The 17,247-nt window shown below is 38.9% G+C and overlaps 1 protein-coding gene across 1 annotated transcript in view; it reads left to right on the plus strand.

Annotated features, from left to right (window-relative positions):
- LOC128661304 (zinc finger protein 845-like) overlaps positions 1–17,247 on the plus strand; it is a 271,855-nt gene that overhangs the window by 220,303 nt on the left and 34,305 nt on the right. The window contains exon 5 of the mRNA XM_053715575.1: positions 8,006–8,031. Within this exon, the coding sequence (XP_053571550.1) occupies positions 8,006–8,031 (26 nt within the window). The remainder of the gene's footprint in view (positions 1–8,005; positions 8,032–17,247) is intronic.

Consider the following 17,247-nt stretch of genomic DNA (forward strand, 5'->3'; position numbering starts at 1 on the left):
CATTCCCTTCGGTAGCCTTATGCATGGAAATTCTAGGTCTTATGACTGCTGCATCGGACGCGATCCCCTTTGCTCGTTTTCACATGCGACCTCTTCAGCTCTGTATGCTGAACCAATGGTGCAGGGATTACACGAAGATATATCAATTAATATCTTTAAAACCGATTGTTCGACACTCTCTAACGTGGTGGACAGATCACCTTCGTTTAATTCAGGGGGCTTCTTTTGTTCTTCCGACCTGGACTGTAATTTCAACAGATGCAAGTCTCACAGGTTGGGGAGCTGTGTGGGGATCTCTGACGGCACAAGGAGTTTGGGAATCTCAGGAGGTGAGATTACCGATCAATATCTTGGAACTCCGTGCAGTTTTCAGAGCTCTTCAGTTTTGGCCTCTTCTGAAGAGAGAATCGTTCATTTGTTTTCAGACAGACAATGTCACAACTGTGGCATACATCAATCATCAAGGAGGGACTCACAGTCCTCTGGCTATGAAAGAAGTATCTCGAATTTTGGTTTGGGCGGAATCCAGCTCCTGTCTAATCTCTGCGGTTCATATCCCAGGTGTAGACAATTGGGAAGCGGATTATCTCAGTCGCCAAACGTTGCATCCGGGCGAATGGTCTCTTCACCCAGAGGTATTTCTTCAGATTGTTCAAATGTGGGGGCTCCCAGAGATAGATCTGATGGCCTCTCATCTAAACAAGAAACTTCCCAGGTATCTGTCCAGATCCCGGGATCCTCAGGCGGAGGCAGTGGATGCATTATCACTTCCTTGGAAGTATCATCCTGCCTATATCTTTCCGCCTCTAGTTCTTCTTCCAAGAGTAATCTCCAAGATTCTGAGGGAATGCTCGTTTGTTCTGCTAATAGCTCCGGCATGGCCTCACAGGTTTTGGTATGCGGATCTTGTCCGGATGGCATCTTGCCAACCATGGACTCTTCCGTTAAGACCAGACCTTCTGTCACAAGGTCCTTTTTTCCATCCGGATCTGAAATCCTTAAATTTAAAAGGTATGGAGATTGAACGCTTGATTCTTGGTCAAAGAGGTTTCTCTGACTCCGTGATTAATACTATGTTACAGGCTCGTAAATCTGTATCTCGAGAGATATATTATAGAGTCTGGAAGACTTATAATTTCTTGGTGTCTTTCTCATCATTTTTCTTGGCATTCTTTTAGAATACCGAGAATTTTACAGTTTCTTCAGGATGGTTTAGATAAGGGTTTGTCCGCAAGTTCTTTGAAAGGACAAATCTCCGCTCTTTCTGTTCTTTTTCACAGAAAGATTGCTATTCTTCCTGATATTCATTGTTTTGTACAAGCTTTGGTTCGTATAAAACCTGTCATTAAGTCAATTTCTCCTCCTTGGAGTTTGAATTTGGTTCTGGGAGCTCTTCAAGCTCCTCCGTTTGAACCTATGCATTCATTGGACATTAAATTACTTTCTTGGAAAGTTTTGTTCCTTTTGGCCATCTCTTCTGCTAGAAGAGTTTCTGAATTATCTGCTCTTTCTTGTGAGTCTCCTTTTCTGATTTTTTCATCAGGATAAGGCGGTGTTGCGAACTTCTTTTGAATTTTTACCTAAAGTTGTGAATTCCAACAACATTAGTAGAGAAATTGTGGTTCCTTCATTATGTCCTAATCCTAAGAATTCTAAGGAGAAATCGTTGCATTCTTTGGATGTTGTTAGAGCTTTGAAATATTATGTTGAAGCTACGAAATCTTTCCGTAAGACTTCTAGTCTATTTGTTATCTTTTCCGGTTCTAGGAAAGGCCAGAAAGCTTCTGCCATTTCTTTGGCATCTTGGTTGAAATCTTTAATTCATCTTGCCTATGTTGAGTCGGGTAAAATTCCGCCTCAGAGAATTACAGCTCATTCTACTAGGTCAGTATCTACTTCCTGGGCGTTTAGGAATGAAGCTTCGGTTGACCAGATCTGCAAAGCAGCAACTTGGTCCTCTTTGCATACTTTTACTAAATTCTACCATTTTGATGTATTTTCTTCTTCTGAAGCAGTTTTTGGTAGAAAAGTTCTTCAGGCAGCGGTTTCAGTTTGAATCTTCTGCTTATGTTTTTTGTTAAACTTTATTTTGGGTGTGGATTATTTTCAGCAGGAATTGGCTGTCTTTATTTTATCCCTCCCTCTCTAGTGACTCTTGTGTGGAAAGATCCACATCTTGGGTAGTCATTATCCCATACGTCACTAGCTCATGGACTCTTGTTAATTACATGAAAGAAAACATAATTTATGTAAGAACTTACCTGATAAATTCATTTCTTTCATATTAACAAGAGTCCATGAGGCCCACCCTTTTTTGTGGTGGTTATGATTTTTTTGTATAAAGCACAATTATTCCAATTCCTTATTTTATATGCTTCGCACTTTTTTTCTTATCACCCCACTTCTTGGCTATTCGTTAAACTGATTTGTGGGTGTGGTGAGGGGTGTATTTATAGGCATTTTAAGGTTTGGGAAACTTTGCCCCTCCTGGTAGGAATGTATATCCCATACGTCACTAGCTCATGGACTCTTGTTAATATGAAAGAAATGAATTTATCAGGTAAGTTCTTACATAAATTATGTTGTTTATGTGTGTGTTGTATGTATGTGTATGTGCGCAGGGTGTATCTGCTTGTATGTGTGTGTTTGTATGTATGTTTATGTGTGTGTTGTATGTATGTATGTGTATGTGCGCAGGGTGTATCTGCTTGTATGTGTGTGTTTGTATGTATGTTTATGCGTGTGTTGTATGTATGTATGTGTATGTGCGCAGGGTGTATCTGCTTGTATGTGTGTGTTTGTATGTATGTTTATGCGTGTGTTGTATGTATGTATGTGTATGTGCGCAGGGTGTATCTGCTTGTATGTGTGTGTTTGTATGTGTATGTGCGCAGGGTGTATCTGCTTGTATGTGTGTGTTTGTATGTATGTTTATGTGTGTGTTGTATGTATGTATGTGTATGTGCGCAGGGTGTATCTGCTTGTATGTGTGTGTTTGTATGTATGTTTATGTGTGTGTTGTATGTATGTGTATGTGCGCAGGGTGTATCTGCTTGTATGTGTGTGTTTGTATGTATGTTTATGCGTGTGTTGTATGTATGTATGTGTATGTGCGCAGGGTGTATCTGCTTGTAAGTGTGTGTTTGTATGTATGTTTATGTGTGTGTTGTATGCATGTTTGTATGTATGTATGTTTATGTGTGTGTTGTATGTATGTATGTATGTGCGCAGGGTGTATCTGCTTGTATGTGTGTGTTGTATGTATGTTTATGCGTGTGTTGTATGTATGTATGTGTGCAGGGTGTATCTGCTTGTATGTGTGTGTTTGTATGTATGTTTATGCGTGTGTTGTATGTATGTATGTGTATGTGCGCAGGGTGTATCTGCTTGTATGTGTGTGTTTGTATGTATGTATGTGTATGTGCGCAGGGTGTATCTGCTTGTATGTGTGTGTTGTATGTATGTATGTGTATGTGCGCAGGGTGTATCTGCTTGTATGTGTGTGTTTGTATGTATGTATGTATGTATGTGCGCAGGGTGTATCTGCTTGTATGTGTGTGTTTGTATGTATGTTTATGTGTGTGTTGTATGTATGTTTATGTGTGTGTTGTATGTATGTATGTGCGCAGGGTGTATCTGCTTGTATGTGTGTGTTGTATGTATGTTTATGCGTGTGTTGTATGTATGTATGTGTGCAGGGTGTATCTGCTTGTATGTGTGTGTTTGTATGTATGTTTATGCGTGTGTTGTATGTATGTATGTGTATGTGCGCAGGGTGTATCTGCTTGTATGTGTGTGTTTGTATGTATGTATGTGTATGTGCGCAGGGTGTATCTGCTTGTATGTGTGTGTTGTATGTATGTATGTGTATGTGCGCAGGGTGTATCTGCTTGTATGTGTGTGTTTGTTTGTATGTATGTATGTATGTGCGCAGGGTGTATCTGCTTGTATGTGTGTGTTTGTATGTATGTTTATGTGTGTGTTGTATGTATGTATGTGTGCAGGGTGTATCTGCTTGTATGTGTGTGTTTGTATGTATGTTTATGTGTGTTGTATGCATGTTTGTTTGTATGTATGTATGTGTATGCGCAAAGGGTGTATGTGCTTGTATGTTTGTGTTTTTTTATTCATGTTTATATGCGTGTGTGTGTGTATGTGCAAAGGGTGTATGTGCTTGTATGTTTGTGTTTTTTTATTCATGTTTATGTGTGTGTTGTATGCATGTTTGTATGTATGTGTGTGTGTGTGTGTGTGTGTGTGTGTGTGTGTGTGTGTGTTTGTAGATAAAAGTGTTCTTTAGCAGACAAGGCAGAGGAAGACAAGTCTTTACTATAAGCTTTATATAGGAGGCAGTGAGCAGTTAGTTCTCAGATCAAAACACTCCAGTAACAGCGGTTGGAACATTTCTAACACTGTCTAGTTTCACGATGTATTATACATGGAGGGGGATTTCATACTAAGATAGGAACGAAAGCAAAGAAATCTCATCAGGAAGCCTAGAAGTTGCAGTGACACAAATGTGATAGGATCAGAGACACCCCGGCAAATGAGTGTTTGGTAACACTATACTATTGATATCGGTATTTCAAAATATAAAAAAACATAGAGATTCTATAAATATTCTGGCTCCAGCACATCGTAGCCGAGTTATAGCAACAAAACGTACGTTTATTTGTAGCACAGACATTGTGCACTGGTCATAGTAAAACCTACAACTGTTTTAGCAAAAGAACAAAACTTCAAATGTCTGAACGTAGGGTGATAAATGGCAGCGGTCCGTCACTGAAATAGGAACCTTCTTTCAGTTCCTTTTATAATGAGACTGCTAGTGACTAAAATGAACAAGTGCGCATGCGCAAATGGGCGTGAGCGTTGTGGCCGACACTCATGTCATTTGCTGTTAGAATCAGCCTCCAAATGACGTCAAGTTAGGAGGAGTTAGGAGTCCATTTTGGCTGTGAATGGCAGTTGTTTTTTTGTTTTTTAAAAATGGATAAACACTGAGGACTGCAGCACAGGGAGAACGATGTCCCCCATAATCGTGTGGCAAGTAACCTATTGGTTAAAGATTATTTTGAGTCTTAACTGTCCCTTTAAACCCAATTTTTTTTTTCATGATTCAGATAGAGAATACCATTTAAAAAACAACTTTCAAATTTACTTCTGTTATCTAATTTGCTTCATTCTCTTGATATGTCTTCCTGAAAAGCTTATCTAGATAGGCTCAGTAACTTCTGATTGGTGGCTGCTCATATTTGCCTCGTGTGATTGGCTCACCCTTGTGCATTGCCCTTTCTTTAACAAAGGATATCTAAGGAATGAAGCAAATTACAAAATAGAAGCAAATTAGAAAGTTGTTTAAAATTATATTCTCTGTCTTAATCATCTTGGAATGCATCTGATTGCTGTCTTAATGCATCTTAATGCGGCGATAAGGGAAGTCTGCCTTAAAAAGCAGGCTAAAAGTAAAAAAGTGAGTCATTGTGAACCTCATTTGCATATCTCACCCAGAATTCTTTGCTGCATTGGAAACAATGTAATCAGAGAGTTTATGTGGTAAAAGCAAGTCCTCTGACTTGTCTAGATTTGTAAATAGTTTAAACAATTAATTATTTTCTCTACATTCTGTCTTAATCATGAAAGACATTTTTGGGGGTTTAATGTCCCTTTAAACAATACAAGTGTTTCTAACAAAATAGCAGTGACAACCCTTTGTCTACTCAGTAACAAGTTCCAATTGGCTTCTACAAATAAGGCAAACTATGTGGGCGGGTGGGTTTGGCCATTGGAAAACTAAGTGTTGATCTGTTGGGAAAGTGTATTCACTAGGCCTGTGTGTTAGATTAAAGCAACAAGACACACACACGTCTCATGAAAATAAATTGTTCTATATCCTTTTAAGCCAGGGCTGTCCTGTGCGCTAGTTACTAACTAAATGACTAACTCATAAACATAACTTGTGCTACAGTTGTGCTTCTGTGTGTATTAACCCTTCACTGGCACAGAGAGCAGCATCGTGTGTATTAACCCTTCACTAGCACAGAGAGCAGCACAGAGTGTATTAACCCTTCACTAGCACAGAGAGCTGCACAGTGTGTATTATCCCTTCACTGACACAGAAAGCAGCACAGTGTGTATTAACCCTTCACTGGCACAGAGACTTACACAGTGTGTATTAACCCTTCACTGACACAGAAAGCAGCACAGTGTGTATTAACCCTTCACTGGCACAGAGACTTACACAGTGTGTATTAACCCTTCACTAGCACAGAAAGTTACACAGTGTGTATTAACCCTTCACTGGCACAGAGATCTGCACAGTGTGTTTTAACCCTTCACTGGGACATAGAGCTGCACCGTGTGTATTAACCCTTCACTAGCACAGAGAGCTGCACAGTGTGTATTAACCCTTCACTAGCACAGAGAGCTGCAGTGTGTATTAACCCTTCACTAGCACAGAGAGCAGCACAGTGTGTATTAACCCTTCACTAGCACAGAGAACTGCACAGTGTGTATTAACCTCTTCACTAGCACAGAGAGCTGCACAGTGTGTATTAACCATTCACTAGCACAGAGAGCTGTACAGTGTGTATTAACCCCTTCACTGGCACAGAGAGTAGCACAGTGTGTATTAACCCCTTCCCTAGCACAGAGAGCAGCACAATGTGTATTAACCCTTCACTAGCACAGAGAGCAGAACAGTGTGTATTAACCCTTCACTAGCACAGAGAGCAGCACAGTGTGTATTAACCCTTCACTAGCACAGAGAGCAGCACAGTGTGTATTAACCCTTCACTAGCACAGAGAGCAGCACAGTGTGTATTAACCCTTCACTAGCACAGAGCAGCACAGTGTGTATTAACCCTTCACTAGCACAGAGAGCAGTAAAGTGTATTAATCCGTCACTGGAACAGAGAGCAGCACAGTTTGTATTAACCGTTCACTAGCACAGAGTGTAACACATTGTGTATTAACCCTTCACTAGCACAGAAAGAAGTACGTGTATTAATCCCATTTACTAGCAAGGAGAAGCAAAGTGTGTATTAACCCCTTCACTAGAATAGAGAGCAGTATAGTGTATATTAACCCTTCACCATGACAAAGATCTACAGTGTTTATTAACCCCTTTACTAGCACAGAGAGCAGCACAGTGTGTATTAACCCCTTTACTAGCACAGAGAGTAACACAGTGTATATTAACCCTTCACTAGCAGAGAGTAACACAGTGTGTATTAACCCCTTCACTAGAATAGAGAGCAGTATAGTGTATATTAACCCTTCACCATGACAAAGATCTACAGTGTTTATTAACCCCTTCACTAGCACAGAGTAACAGTATGTATTAACCCCTTCACTAAGACAAAGATCTACAGTGTTTATTAACCCCTTCACTAGCACAGAGAGTAACACACTATAAGTTGAACAGCACTTACTTCCCTATTGCCTGGCACAAGCAGATGAATAACAAGCATTAACATAACAACAACATTTATAACAATAATAAACTTTTGAAGAAGACCAGAAAGTGACTAAAACGTTTTATCACACAACACACACAGCCTGACTCACTCACCCAGCGAGAAGGGTCCAACTGCAGAGCGGAGCTCCACTCTAGACAGGAAACATGTGACCTCCACTGACTCTAGACAGGAAACATGTGACCTCCATTCAAAGCTTTTTTTTTAAATCAACTTTAATGTAACAAACAACCTATAGACAATCATTCTGAAAACGAAACATTTTGCAGCTTTCTTGTTCTTCTTAATGTGCACTCACAGTGGTTTATGCTGATTGTCATTTATAAGGTAACCACTGTGAGTGCACAGTAAGGAGAACAAGAAAGTTGCAAAATGTTTCGTTTTCAGAATGATTGTCTATAGGTTGTTTGTTACATTAAAGTTGATTTAAAAAAAAAAAAAAAAAGCTTTGAGTGGAGGTCACATGTTTCCTGTCTAGAGTGGAGCTCCAGTCTGCAGCTAGACCCTTCTCCTTTGTTCCCCTCCCATTTACTTCCTGTGCAGCTGTTGCTGGGTGAGTGAGTCAGGCTGTGTGTATTAAATAGTTTATAATTGTTATAAATGTTGTTGTTATGTTAATGCTTGTTATTCATCTGCTTGTGCCAGGCAATGGGAAGTAAGTGCTGTTATACTTAAAGTTTGTAGCTCTCTGTGCTAGTGAAGGGTTAATACACACTGTGCTGCTCTCTGTGCTAGTGAAGGGTTAATACACACTGTGCTGCTCTGTGTGCTAGTGAAGGGTTAATACACACAGTGCTGCTCTCTGTGCTAGTGAAGGGTTAATACACACTGTGCTGCTCTCTGTGCTAGTGAAGGGTTAATACACATTGTGCAGCTCTCTGTGCTAGTGAAGGGTTAATACACACTGTGCTGCTCTGTGTTCTAGTGAAGGGTTAATACACACTACAGATATATGTGCTAGTGAAGGGGGTTAAAGGGACCTTAAACACTTGTCATTAGGGTTTTGTGTTTTTTTATTCATAATGTTTTTTTCAGTTTTTAAAATGCAAATCCCTTTTTTTTTTATTATAGGTGTTCTATTTTTTTTTATATTTTTTTTACATTTATGTGACTTTCTGACCGCTCTGTGCAGATATGGGTGAAAGTGATGTTGCCAAAATCCGGAAGTCTGCTTATTGCTGTGAGCGTGCACACATATAGACATTGCGCTCACAGCATAACTAAAAAACTACTGCTGCTATAAAGTTTGCAGCTATTACCTTCACTGCTAAAGCATATTTTTTGAACCGGCCTCAGGGATCCCCCAACACGCTGTTACAGCTCGAGCTGAGCTGTAACAGCGTGTTGGGGGATCCCTGAGGCCGGTTCAAAAGATATGCTTTAGCAGTGAAGGTAATAGCTGCAAACTTTATAGCAGCAGTAGTTTTTTAGTTATGCTGTGAGCGCAATGTCTATATGTGTGCACGCTCACAGCAATAAGCAGACTTCCGTTTTTAAAAAAAAAAAAATGGAACACCTATAATAAAAACAAAAAGGATTTGCATTTAAAAAAAATTAAAAAACATTATGAATAAAAAAAAACCCCCACAAAACCCTGGCTAACAATCACTGACAAGCCGGTCGTCTCACAGAGCTGTCAGCATTCAGTGAAAACGGCTGCCTGTGAAACAACTAAATCTATGAAGCTCGTTCACAAAGTTAATGAGAACGAGCTTCATAGAAGCGGCAAAGAGTTTCCTTTTTATGCGCATGCGCGGAAGTGAAGGAGTGAAGAAGGGAGTGCGCGTCCAGTCTATATAGACAACGCGCGTTACAACATGGCGGCTAGCACCGCATTCAGTAGGCAGTGGTTTAGGGGTAATATTGAGACTGAAAAATAATTGAGCAGAGGCTAGGTAAATAAACAAAGTAAGCAACAACGTTTAAAACAATACAAAAACGTTTAAAAAAAAAGTTAATCACAGAAAAAAAGATGGTGTTTAGGGTCCCTTTAATACACACTGTGTTACTCTCTGTGCTAGGAAAGGGGTTAATACACACTGTGCAGCTCTCTGTGCTAGTAAAGGGGTTAATACACACTGTGGATCTTTGTCTTGGTGAAGGGTTAATATACACTATACTGCTCTCTATTCTAGTGAAGGGGTTAATACACACTTTGCTGCTCCTTGCTAGTAAATGGGATTAATACACATTGTAGTTCTTTCTGTAGTGAATGGGTTAATACACAATGTGTTACTCCCTGTGCTAGTGAAGGGGTTAATACACATTGTTACACTCTGTTCAAGTAATAGGTTAATACACACTGTGCTGCTCTCTGTTCCAGTGACGGGTTAATGCACTTTACTGCTCTCTGTGCTAGTGAAGGGTTAATCCACACTGTGCAGCTCTCTGTGCTAGTTAAGGGGTAATCCACACCTTGCTGCTCTTTGTGCTATTGAATGGTTAATACACACTGTGCTTCTCTCTGTGCTAGTGAAGGGTTAATACACACTGTGACTGATATTAATTTTGAGTCTGACTTTCATTGGTTAAATGCCGGTATATAAAGGTCCTAGTGGAGCTGCTTTAGTATTCTTGATAAAGTCCCGTCGATCGGGACGAAACGCGTTGAAGAAATACACAAGCTCGCTACCTTTTTGTCCCTACAAGGGATCCGTAGCGTACTATTCTACTCCAAACAGCCGAGACTCCACGCTGAACTTTCTAACAACGTCACTCCCCGCGACTGCAGAGCGGTATTGGAAGGACGGATAATACAGCGTGAGACTTTAATTTCCTGACATCACATCTCCTAACACCGGAGGGATCCTGAATTGATATCAGGGGGATAGGTACGGCAGTCGGCCTTGATATGAACCTTACCTCTATCTATCTTGTGAGTGTTTTTGATTCACTTTTTATGTTCAAATAAACTGTTTTTCCCTACATTGGAGTCGGCGCTCCTCTCTTTTTCTCTTTTTGTAAGGGAGGTATTATGTTTGTGGGGGGAGAACAGGGAAATGCATACATACATACATACATACATATTCATACACACACACTCACTACACAAACATACATATTCATACACAAACATACATATTCATACACACCCACACACACTCACTACACAAACATACATATTCATACACACCCACACACACACTCACTACACAAACATACATATTCATACACACACACACTCACTACACAAACATACATATTCATACACACACTGACTACACAAACATGCATATTCATACACACACTCACTACACAAACATAGATATTCATACACAAACATACATATTCATACACACCCATTCACTACAAAAACATACATATTCATACACACCCACACACACTCACTACACAAACATACATACATACATACTCATACACAAACATGCATATTCATACACACACACACTCACTACACAAACATAAATATTCATACACAAACATACATATTCAAGCACACCCACACACTACACAAACATACATATTCATACATACACACACACACTCACTACACAAACATACATATTTATACACACACATACATATTCATACACAGACATACATATTCATATACACACACACACACTCACTACACAAATATACATATTCATACACACACACACTCACTACACAAATATACATATTCATACACACACACACACACTCACTACACAAACATAAATATTCATACACACTACACAAACATAAATATTCATACACACACACTCACTACACACACATACATATTCATACACACACATACATATATCTACATACACACACACACACTCACTACACAAACATACATATTCATACACACACATATACTACACAAACATACATATTCATACACACACATTCACTACACAAACATACATATTCATACACACACACACACTCACTCACTACACAAACATACATATTCATACACACACATACATACACTCACTACACAAACATATATATATATATATATGTGTGTGTGTGTGAGAAGATATGCAAACATATGTGCATTCATGTAAAGAAAGAGCGTATGTGAGAAGATATGCAAACATATGTGCATTCATGTAAAGAAAGAGCGTATGTGATAAGATGTGCAAACATATGTGCATTTTTGTAAAGAAAGCGTCATCATAGCGGTGCATGCTACTTTAGTGATTGTCCATTATTTTTCCAACTTTTTGGAAAATGTATATGCAAATGAACATATTTCTATGACATTTTATACTTCTTTTCCAGAATGTAGATATGTTTGTGCACATTGATATTGTTATGTACACTACACACTGTGACATTTTTAGATCTCTAGTATGTACAGTATGTTTGTACAATAGCATCCATATTGAAGTCCTCCTTGTACTAGTAAGTCTGCAGTGCACTGAAATGTCTGCAAGATTTGACAGTGAATTGAATAAATAAATTAAGGCATTAAAGGGGAAGTAGAAATCAATTTGCAATGTGGATATGAGGTATTATCAGCTGAGTGAACATAATCAAGTTGTCAGAATCCTTTGTCTTTGAGTTAATGTGAACTAGAGCTCTTATTGATCCAGAATAATCAATGTGGTTTCAGTAAAAACTAAATTAAAACTATAGTTAGAATATAGTTATTTTTCTATCTGAATCATGAAAGAAAAAATTTGGGTTTAATGTCCTTTTAAGGCATTAAAAGGGAAGTAGAAAGCAAATTGCAGTTTTGGAAGCCTTTAAGTGGTTATGTGGATCTGAGGTATTATCAGCTGAGTGAACACAATCAAGTTGTCAGAATCCTTTGTCTACACTATTTTGGTGAAAACTTTTGACAGTTTCAATTTATTACAATTAAATTGTTTGCTGCTTTTTCACATTGTTCCATTTTACTGTTAGGAACAAACCCATCTATTAAGCAAACTGCATGCTGGGAACTTTCCAGACACCATATTTTACACCAGGAAAAAGCTTAATTTTTCTTGCATGAGTGTCCCAAATTGGAAGCTCAAATCTGCTGTCCTTTTACCCTCTGTTTATTTGTCATTAATTACCAATCAGTACAGGCAAATTGTGGGTATTTCTGAGTAAATGTTTCTTTACAAAAGACTACAAATTAAAAAATAAATAGAGGGTAAAAGGACAACAGATTTGAGCTTCCAGTTTGGGACATTCATGCAAGTTGCCTGCAGCCATTTAAAAAAATAACCTGACTGGTGTAAAATAAGTTGTGGCAGGAAAGTTCCCAGCATACAGTTTGCTTAAGAGATGGGTTTGTTTCCAACAGTAAAATGGAACAATGTGAAAAAGCATCAAACAATTTAATTGTAATAAATTGAAGCTGTCAAAAGTTTTCACCAAAATAGTGTAGACAAAGGATTCTGACAACTTGATTGTGTTCACTCAGCTGATAATACCTCAGATCCACATAACCACTTAAAGGCTTCCAAAACTGCGCTTGGATATAGGGTTGAAGCCCTGCAGGATACACAAGAAGAAATAGCTAAAGACATGTCAGATATGTCACAAAAAATACTTCTACAGCAAGAACAGATCACAGATCTAGAACAAAAGTTAGACGACATAGGGAACAGAACTCGACACAACAACCTTCAAATCAGAGTGATACCTGAGAAGGTGCCGGGTGACGCAATTCATGACTACCTCCAAGAGATATTTCAATCCCTGGCAATAGCGAACTCTGTTATTCAAGAAATCCCTCTGGAAAGAGCTCACCGCACACTTCGCCCTAAGCCTACAGAGATATTGTGGTGTGCTTTTAGAGCTTCAGGGATAGAGAAAAGATATCAAACTTTTTTAGACAACAGCACAACTTTACATACTTAGGTGCAAAGATCCAATTCTTCCAAGACCTCTCCATTAAAACATTGCAGAGAAGAAGAGACTTTAACATCCTAACTACGCATCTAAGATCCTTGAATGTTTCCTATAGATGGGTCTTCCCAGTATCCGTCCAAACTATCAAAAGTGGAAAACGAATCGAATGTACAGACCCATCCGACACAGCCTCCTTCTGCCTGTCAGGGTTTTTTCCCTGTTTTGTTTGCCATGTGCTGCTGGCAGCCATTTTACTCACCTCTCTTGCTGACTCTGGTGCATACTGTGTGATGCTGCTCAGTTCCTGCACTTCTTTTTATGGCCAGACTGGTGTACATCATCCGTGTGAGACAGGATGCAGTCTCAGAATTGTGATGTCATCACTTATTATTTAAAGGGCCTCTGTTCAGTATGCTTTGCCCTTGCATTGTCTCAGACCTGTTTGTGAGAGCTCCTGTGTATTACCTGGCTTTCTGACGTCCCTCCTGGTTCCTGATTCCTGGCTTGTTCCTGACTCTGTTGTTCTCCTTGTTCCTGATTCCGGCTCGTCTGACTACTCGCTTTGGCTCCTGACTTGACTCGTCTGACTATTCGCTTTGGCTCCTGACTCGGCTCGTCTGACTACCAGCTCTGGTTTTGACTCCTGGCTTGCTATTTGACTTGTGGACTTTTTATTATTTTTTGCTATTAATAAAGGTGTGATTATTTTTGCACTTCTCGTCTCAGTCTGATTCCTGGCATCCTGACACTGCCCTGCACTGGGAATACCAGCTCTAGATGTTCCTACAATGTCATCTTAAACTTCCAAATCGGCAGTTCGACCCAAACCTCAAAGAAGCACCTGGTCAGAAGAAGCTAGTAAATTCAGCAAGAGGAAACTTACATCCGAAACCCACACCGCATCAGATGTTACCTGAAATTCTGATACTAAACAGAAAGACATTCTAATATTAAAGGGACAGTCTAGTCAAAATTAAACTTTCATGATTCAGATAGGGCATGCAATTTTAATCAACTTTCTAATTGACTTATATCTTTACATTTGCTTTGTTCCCTTGGTGGTATTTTTGTAAAGCTAAACCTAGGTAGGCTCAAACTGATTTCTAAACCGTTGAAAACCACCTCTTAGCTCAGAGCATTTTGAAAGGTTTTCATAGTGTGCTCACTCCCGTGGAGTTATTTAGGAGTCTGCAGTGATTGGCTAAACTGCATGTCTGTCAAAAGTACTGAGATAAGGGGGCTGTCTGCAGAGGCTTAGATACAAGGTAATCACAGTGGTAAAACATATATTAATATAACTGTGTTGGTTATGCAAAACTGTGGAATGGGTAATAAAGGGATTATCTATCTTTTTAAACAATAAAACTTCTGGTGTAGTCTGTCCCTTTAATCACCATCTATGACTCTAGGAGTTTGTGAGTTCTTTCAATCTTAACGTTAATAACTATTACCTACTATGGTAATGAAGTATGTTTAGTTATTCAGAGTTGCTTAACATTGTTCATGTTGTTATTAATGCTGATTTCACATAGCAATACAGTTTCCAATTGTGCTCTTATACACATGTTTGTAGTCTTTACAATGTTTAAATGTCAGGATTTCTGAGGTTTTTGTATTTTATATATGTTTTGTCTCATGCTATGACATTCATTCATTAGAGTATAAATACCTTTGTCCCCCTTTTTTTAATTTTTCAATATACTTGAACCAGGTCACTAAACTTCCTTGATGTACTATAATCTGTTTCCCCACCCAACTTTGTTACCATGCAATAATTCATATCCACCGGTGTCTAGCCCCCTGCTCTACAGTAAAGTAGAGTACTAAATCTAATTCTCTTCTTTCTCCTCCCCTTCTTTAACTTTATTCTAACACCTATTCCCCCTCCCTTACCTTTAGCCAACTTCAATCTTTATCTGGTACATACTACACTTCTGCTTTGATAGAACCACACATATTTCCGGTTTTGCATTCTGGTCATATCTGATCCCCATAATTATACCTCCTACACACTCAAATAAATGAGTAAACACATAACACTTAAAACTTTTACAATAGCAACACAAAATGTCAATGGGTTCTTATCCCCAGAAAAGAGGTCATTTGCCTTCCATAACTTCTATAAAAAGCGAATTGACCTCCTTTTAACCCAAGAAACACACTTAAAAAAAAACAATGAACCCAAACTGTCTACATATCACTATGACCAGCACTTTCTTAGCTCTGGCCCAGATTAAAAAGAATGATATGGGTATCTCCATCAAAAAAGGCACCTCCTTTGAACTACTAAATAAATATTCTGATACTGACGCTAGAGTTCTAATAATCGTGGGTTTACTATATGGTAGACCCCTCACAATAGCTAATATATACGCCCCCAACCGACCCACACCCACCTTTTCTTTCTAATGACACAGTGAGTCCAAGGATCATCTTAATTACTGTTGGGAATATCACTCCTGACCAGCAGGAGGAGGCAAAGAGCACCACAGCAAAAACGGTTAAATACCACTCCCCCTACCCACAATCCACAGTCATTCTCTTTGCTTGTATCAGTTGCAAGGAGGGGTAAAGTTAGGTGTCTGATTCTTCAATCAAAAGTTTGTTATTTTTTAAGCAGGTCAAGTTTTCTTTGTTTTTTTTGGGGGTGTAGCTGTAGTCCATGTCAGTCTCTTCAGTAGAGCAATGATGGCTTTTAAGCATTTGGGAACTTGGGGGATATAATCCCCTCTGCGCCTCCCATGTAGTTTGTGCTGCCCTTCTTTCAAAAATCTGTGAAGGTTTACTCAGTCTTTTTTGTTTCCCACAGGTCCATGTAAGGAGTGATGCCTTTCAAACTTTGTGAGCTTTCCTGCTGTCGGGCAGATTGATCTTCAGGTAAGTGCCTAGTTTTTATTTTCTTATGGAGAATATGGCACTTTAGCAGTTAAGTCTGTTTTTGGGATGTTAAGCACTAATAATCCTATGTGGGGTTAATAGGATTTTAGTAGGCAGTGTGTGCAGGCACTCAGAAGTTAAATTTTTTGGAGAGACTTTAAATGTTCCGGTTTATTCTGGACTTTGTGAGTCAGAGACAGTCATACTGTGTGCAACGGCTCTGGAGCTCAGATTTAGTTTATGTTCCGGTTTATTTCCGGATTTATTCCTTTTGTCACCCAGCTCCTAGCTTAAGCATCTGTTTTATGTAAGGGTGGAGAGTACTGTTTTAATATCTCCTTTATTATGTATTATAGCATTTTCTGGTTTGTTGTCCTAGAGGTTGAAACGCTTAGGTTTCTTATGGGAGCGGGTGATGCAAAAATAAAAAGGAATTTATTTTTATTTCATTTCAGACGCACAGCTGAGTTGATTGCGCGCTTTTTTTTTTTGTGGAGTACATTTGTTCCCGCCCTCATCTTCTTCTGTTTGCATGGCGGATAAGCACCATCTTTATTTTAGAACGGAACGATGTGTCCGATCAGGGACACGCCTTCCTCTTGGTTCTCCATCAGAACGGAGTTTTTTTGCTGAACGTACAATGTTTGTTTTGACTAGGAGCTGTTTTTTTTATTATGCTAAAGCTAATTTACTGTAGACGCCTCTGGGGGAATTTTTAAAGTAAAATTTTTTGCAGGTTAACGATGTTTATCGGTTTAATAGTCCCAGAGAACAAGGTCTGGGGTTCTTTTCATTAATCTGGGGGTCTTTAGTAGGCACTACAGATTTTGTCTTTTATCTAATATTTTTCTATCATTGCAATACACATCCTGCAGTTTATAGGTTTGTTTTTTTGTTGTTGCAAATTTAGTATTGTTAGTTCTTGCCTGCTAATGTTAGTAAGGCTACTCACTTAGTTTTAAGTTGCTTCAACTTTTATGCAGCAAGTATATACCTTTTCTGAGGTATATTAGTCTGTATGTTCTTAAAGTGATAGTGTCATTTTAAATATTTATTTTCCAAGAGTTAAATTTTAACCTTTTGTCTC

The sequence above is a fragment of the Bombina bombina genome, chromosome 5, assembly GCF_027579735.1.
Source record: "Bombina bombina isolate aBomBom1 chromosome 5, aBomBom1.pri, whole genome shotgun sequence".
In the NCBI taxonomy this organism is placed as follows: Eukaryota; Metazoa; Chordata; class Amphibia; order Anura; family Bombinatoridae; genus Bombina; species Bombina bombina.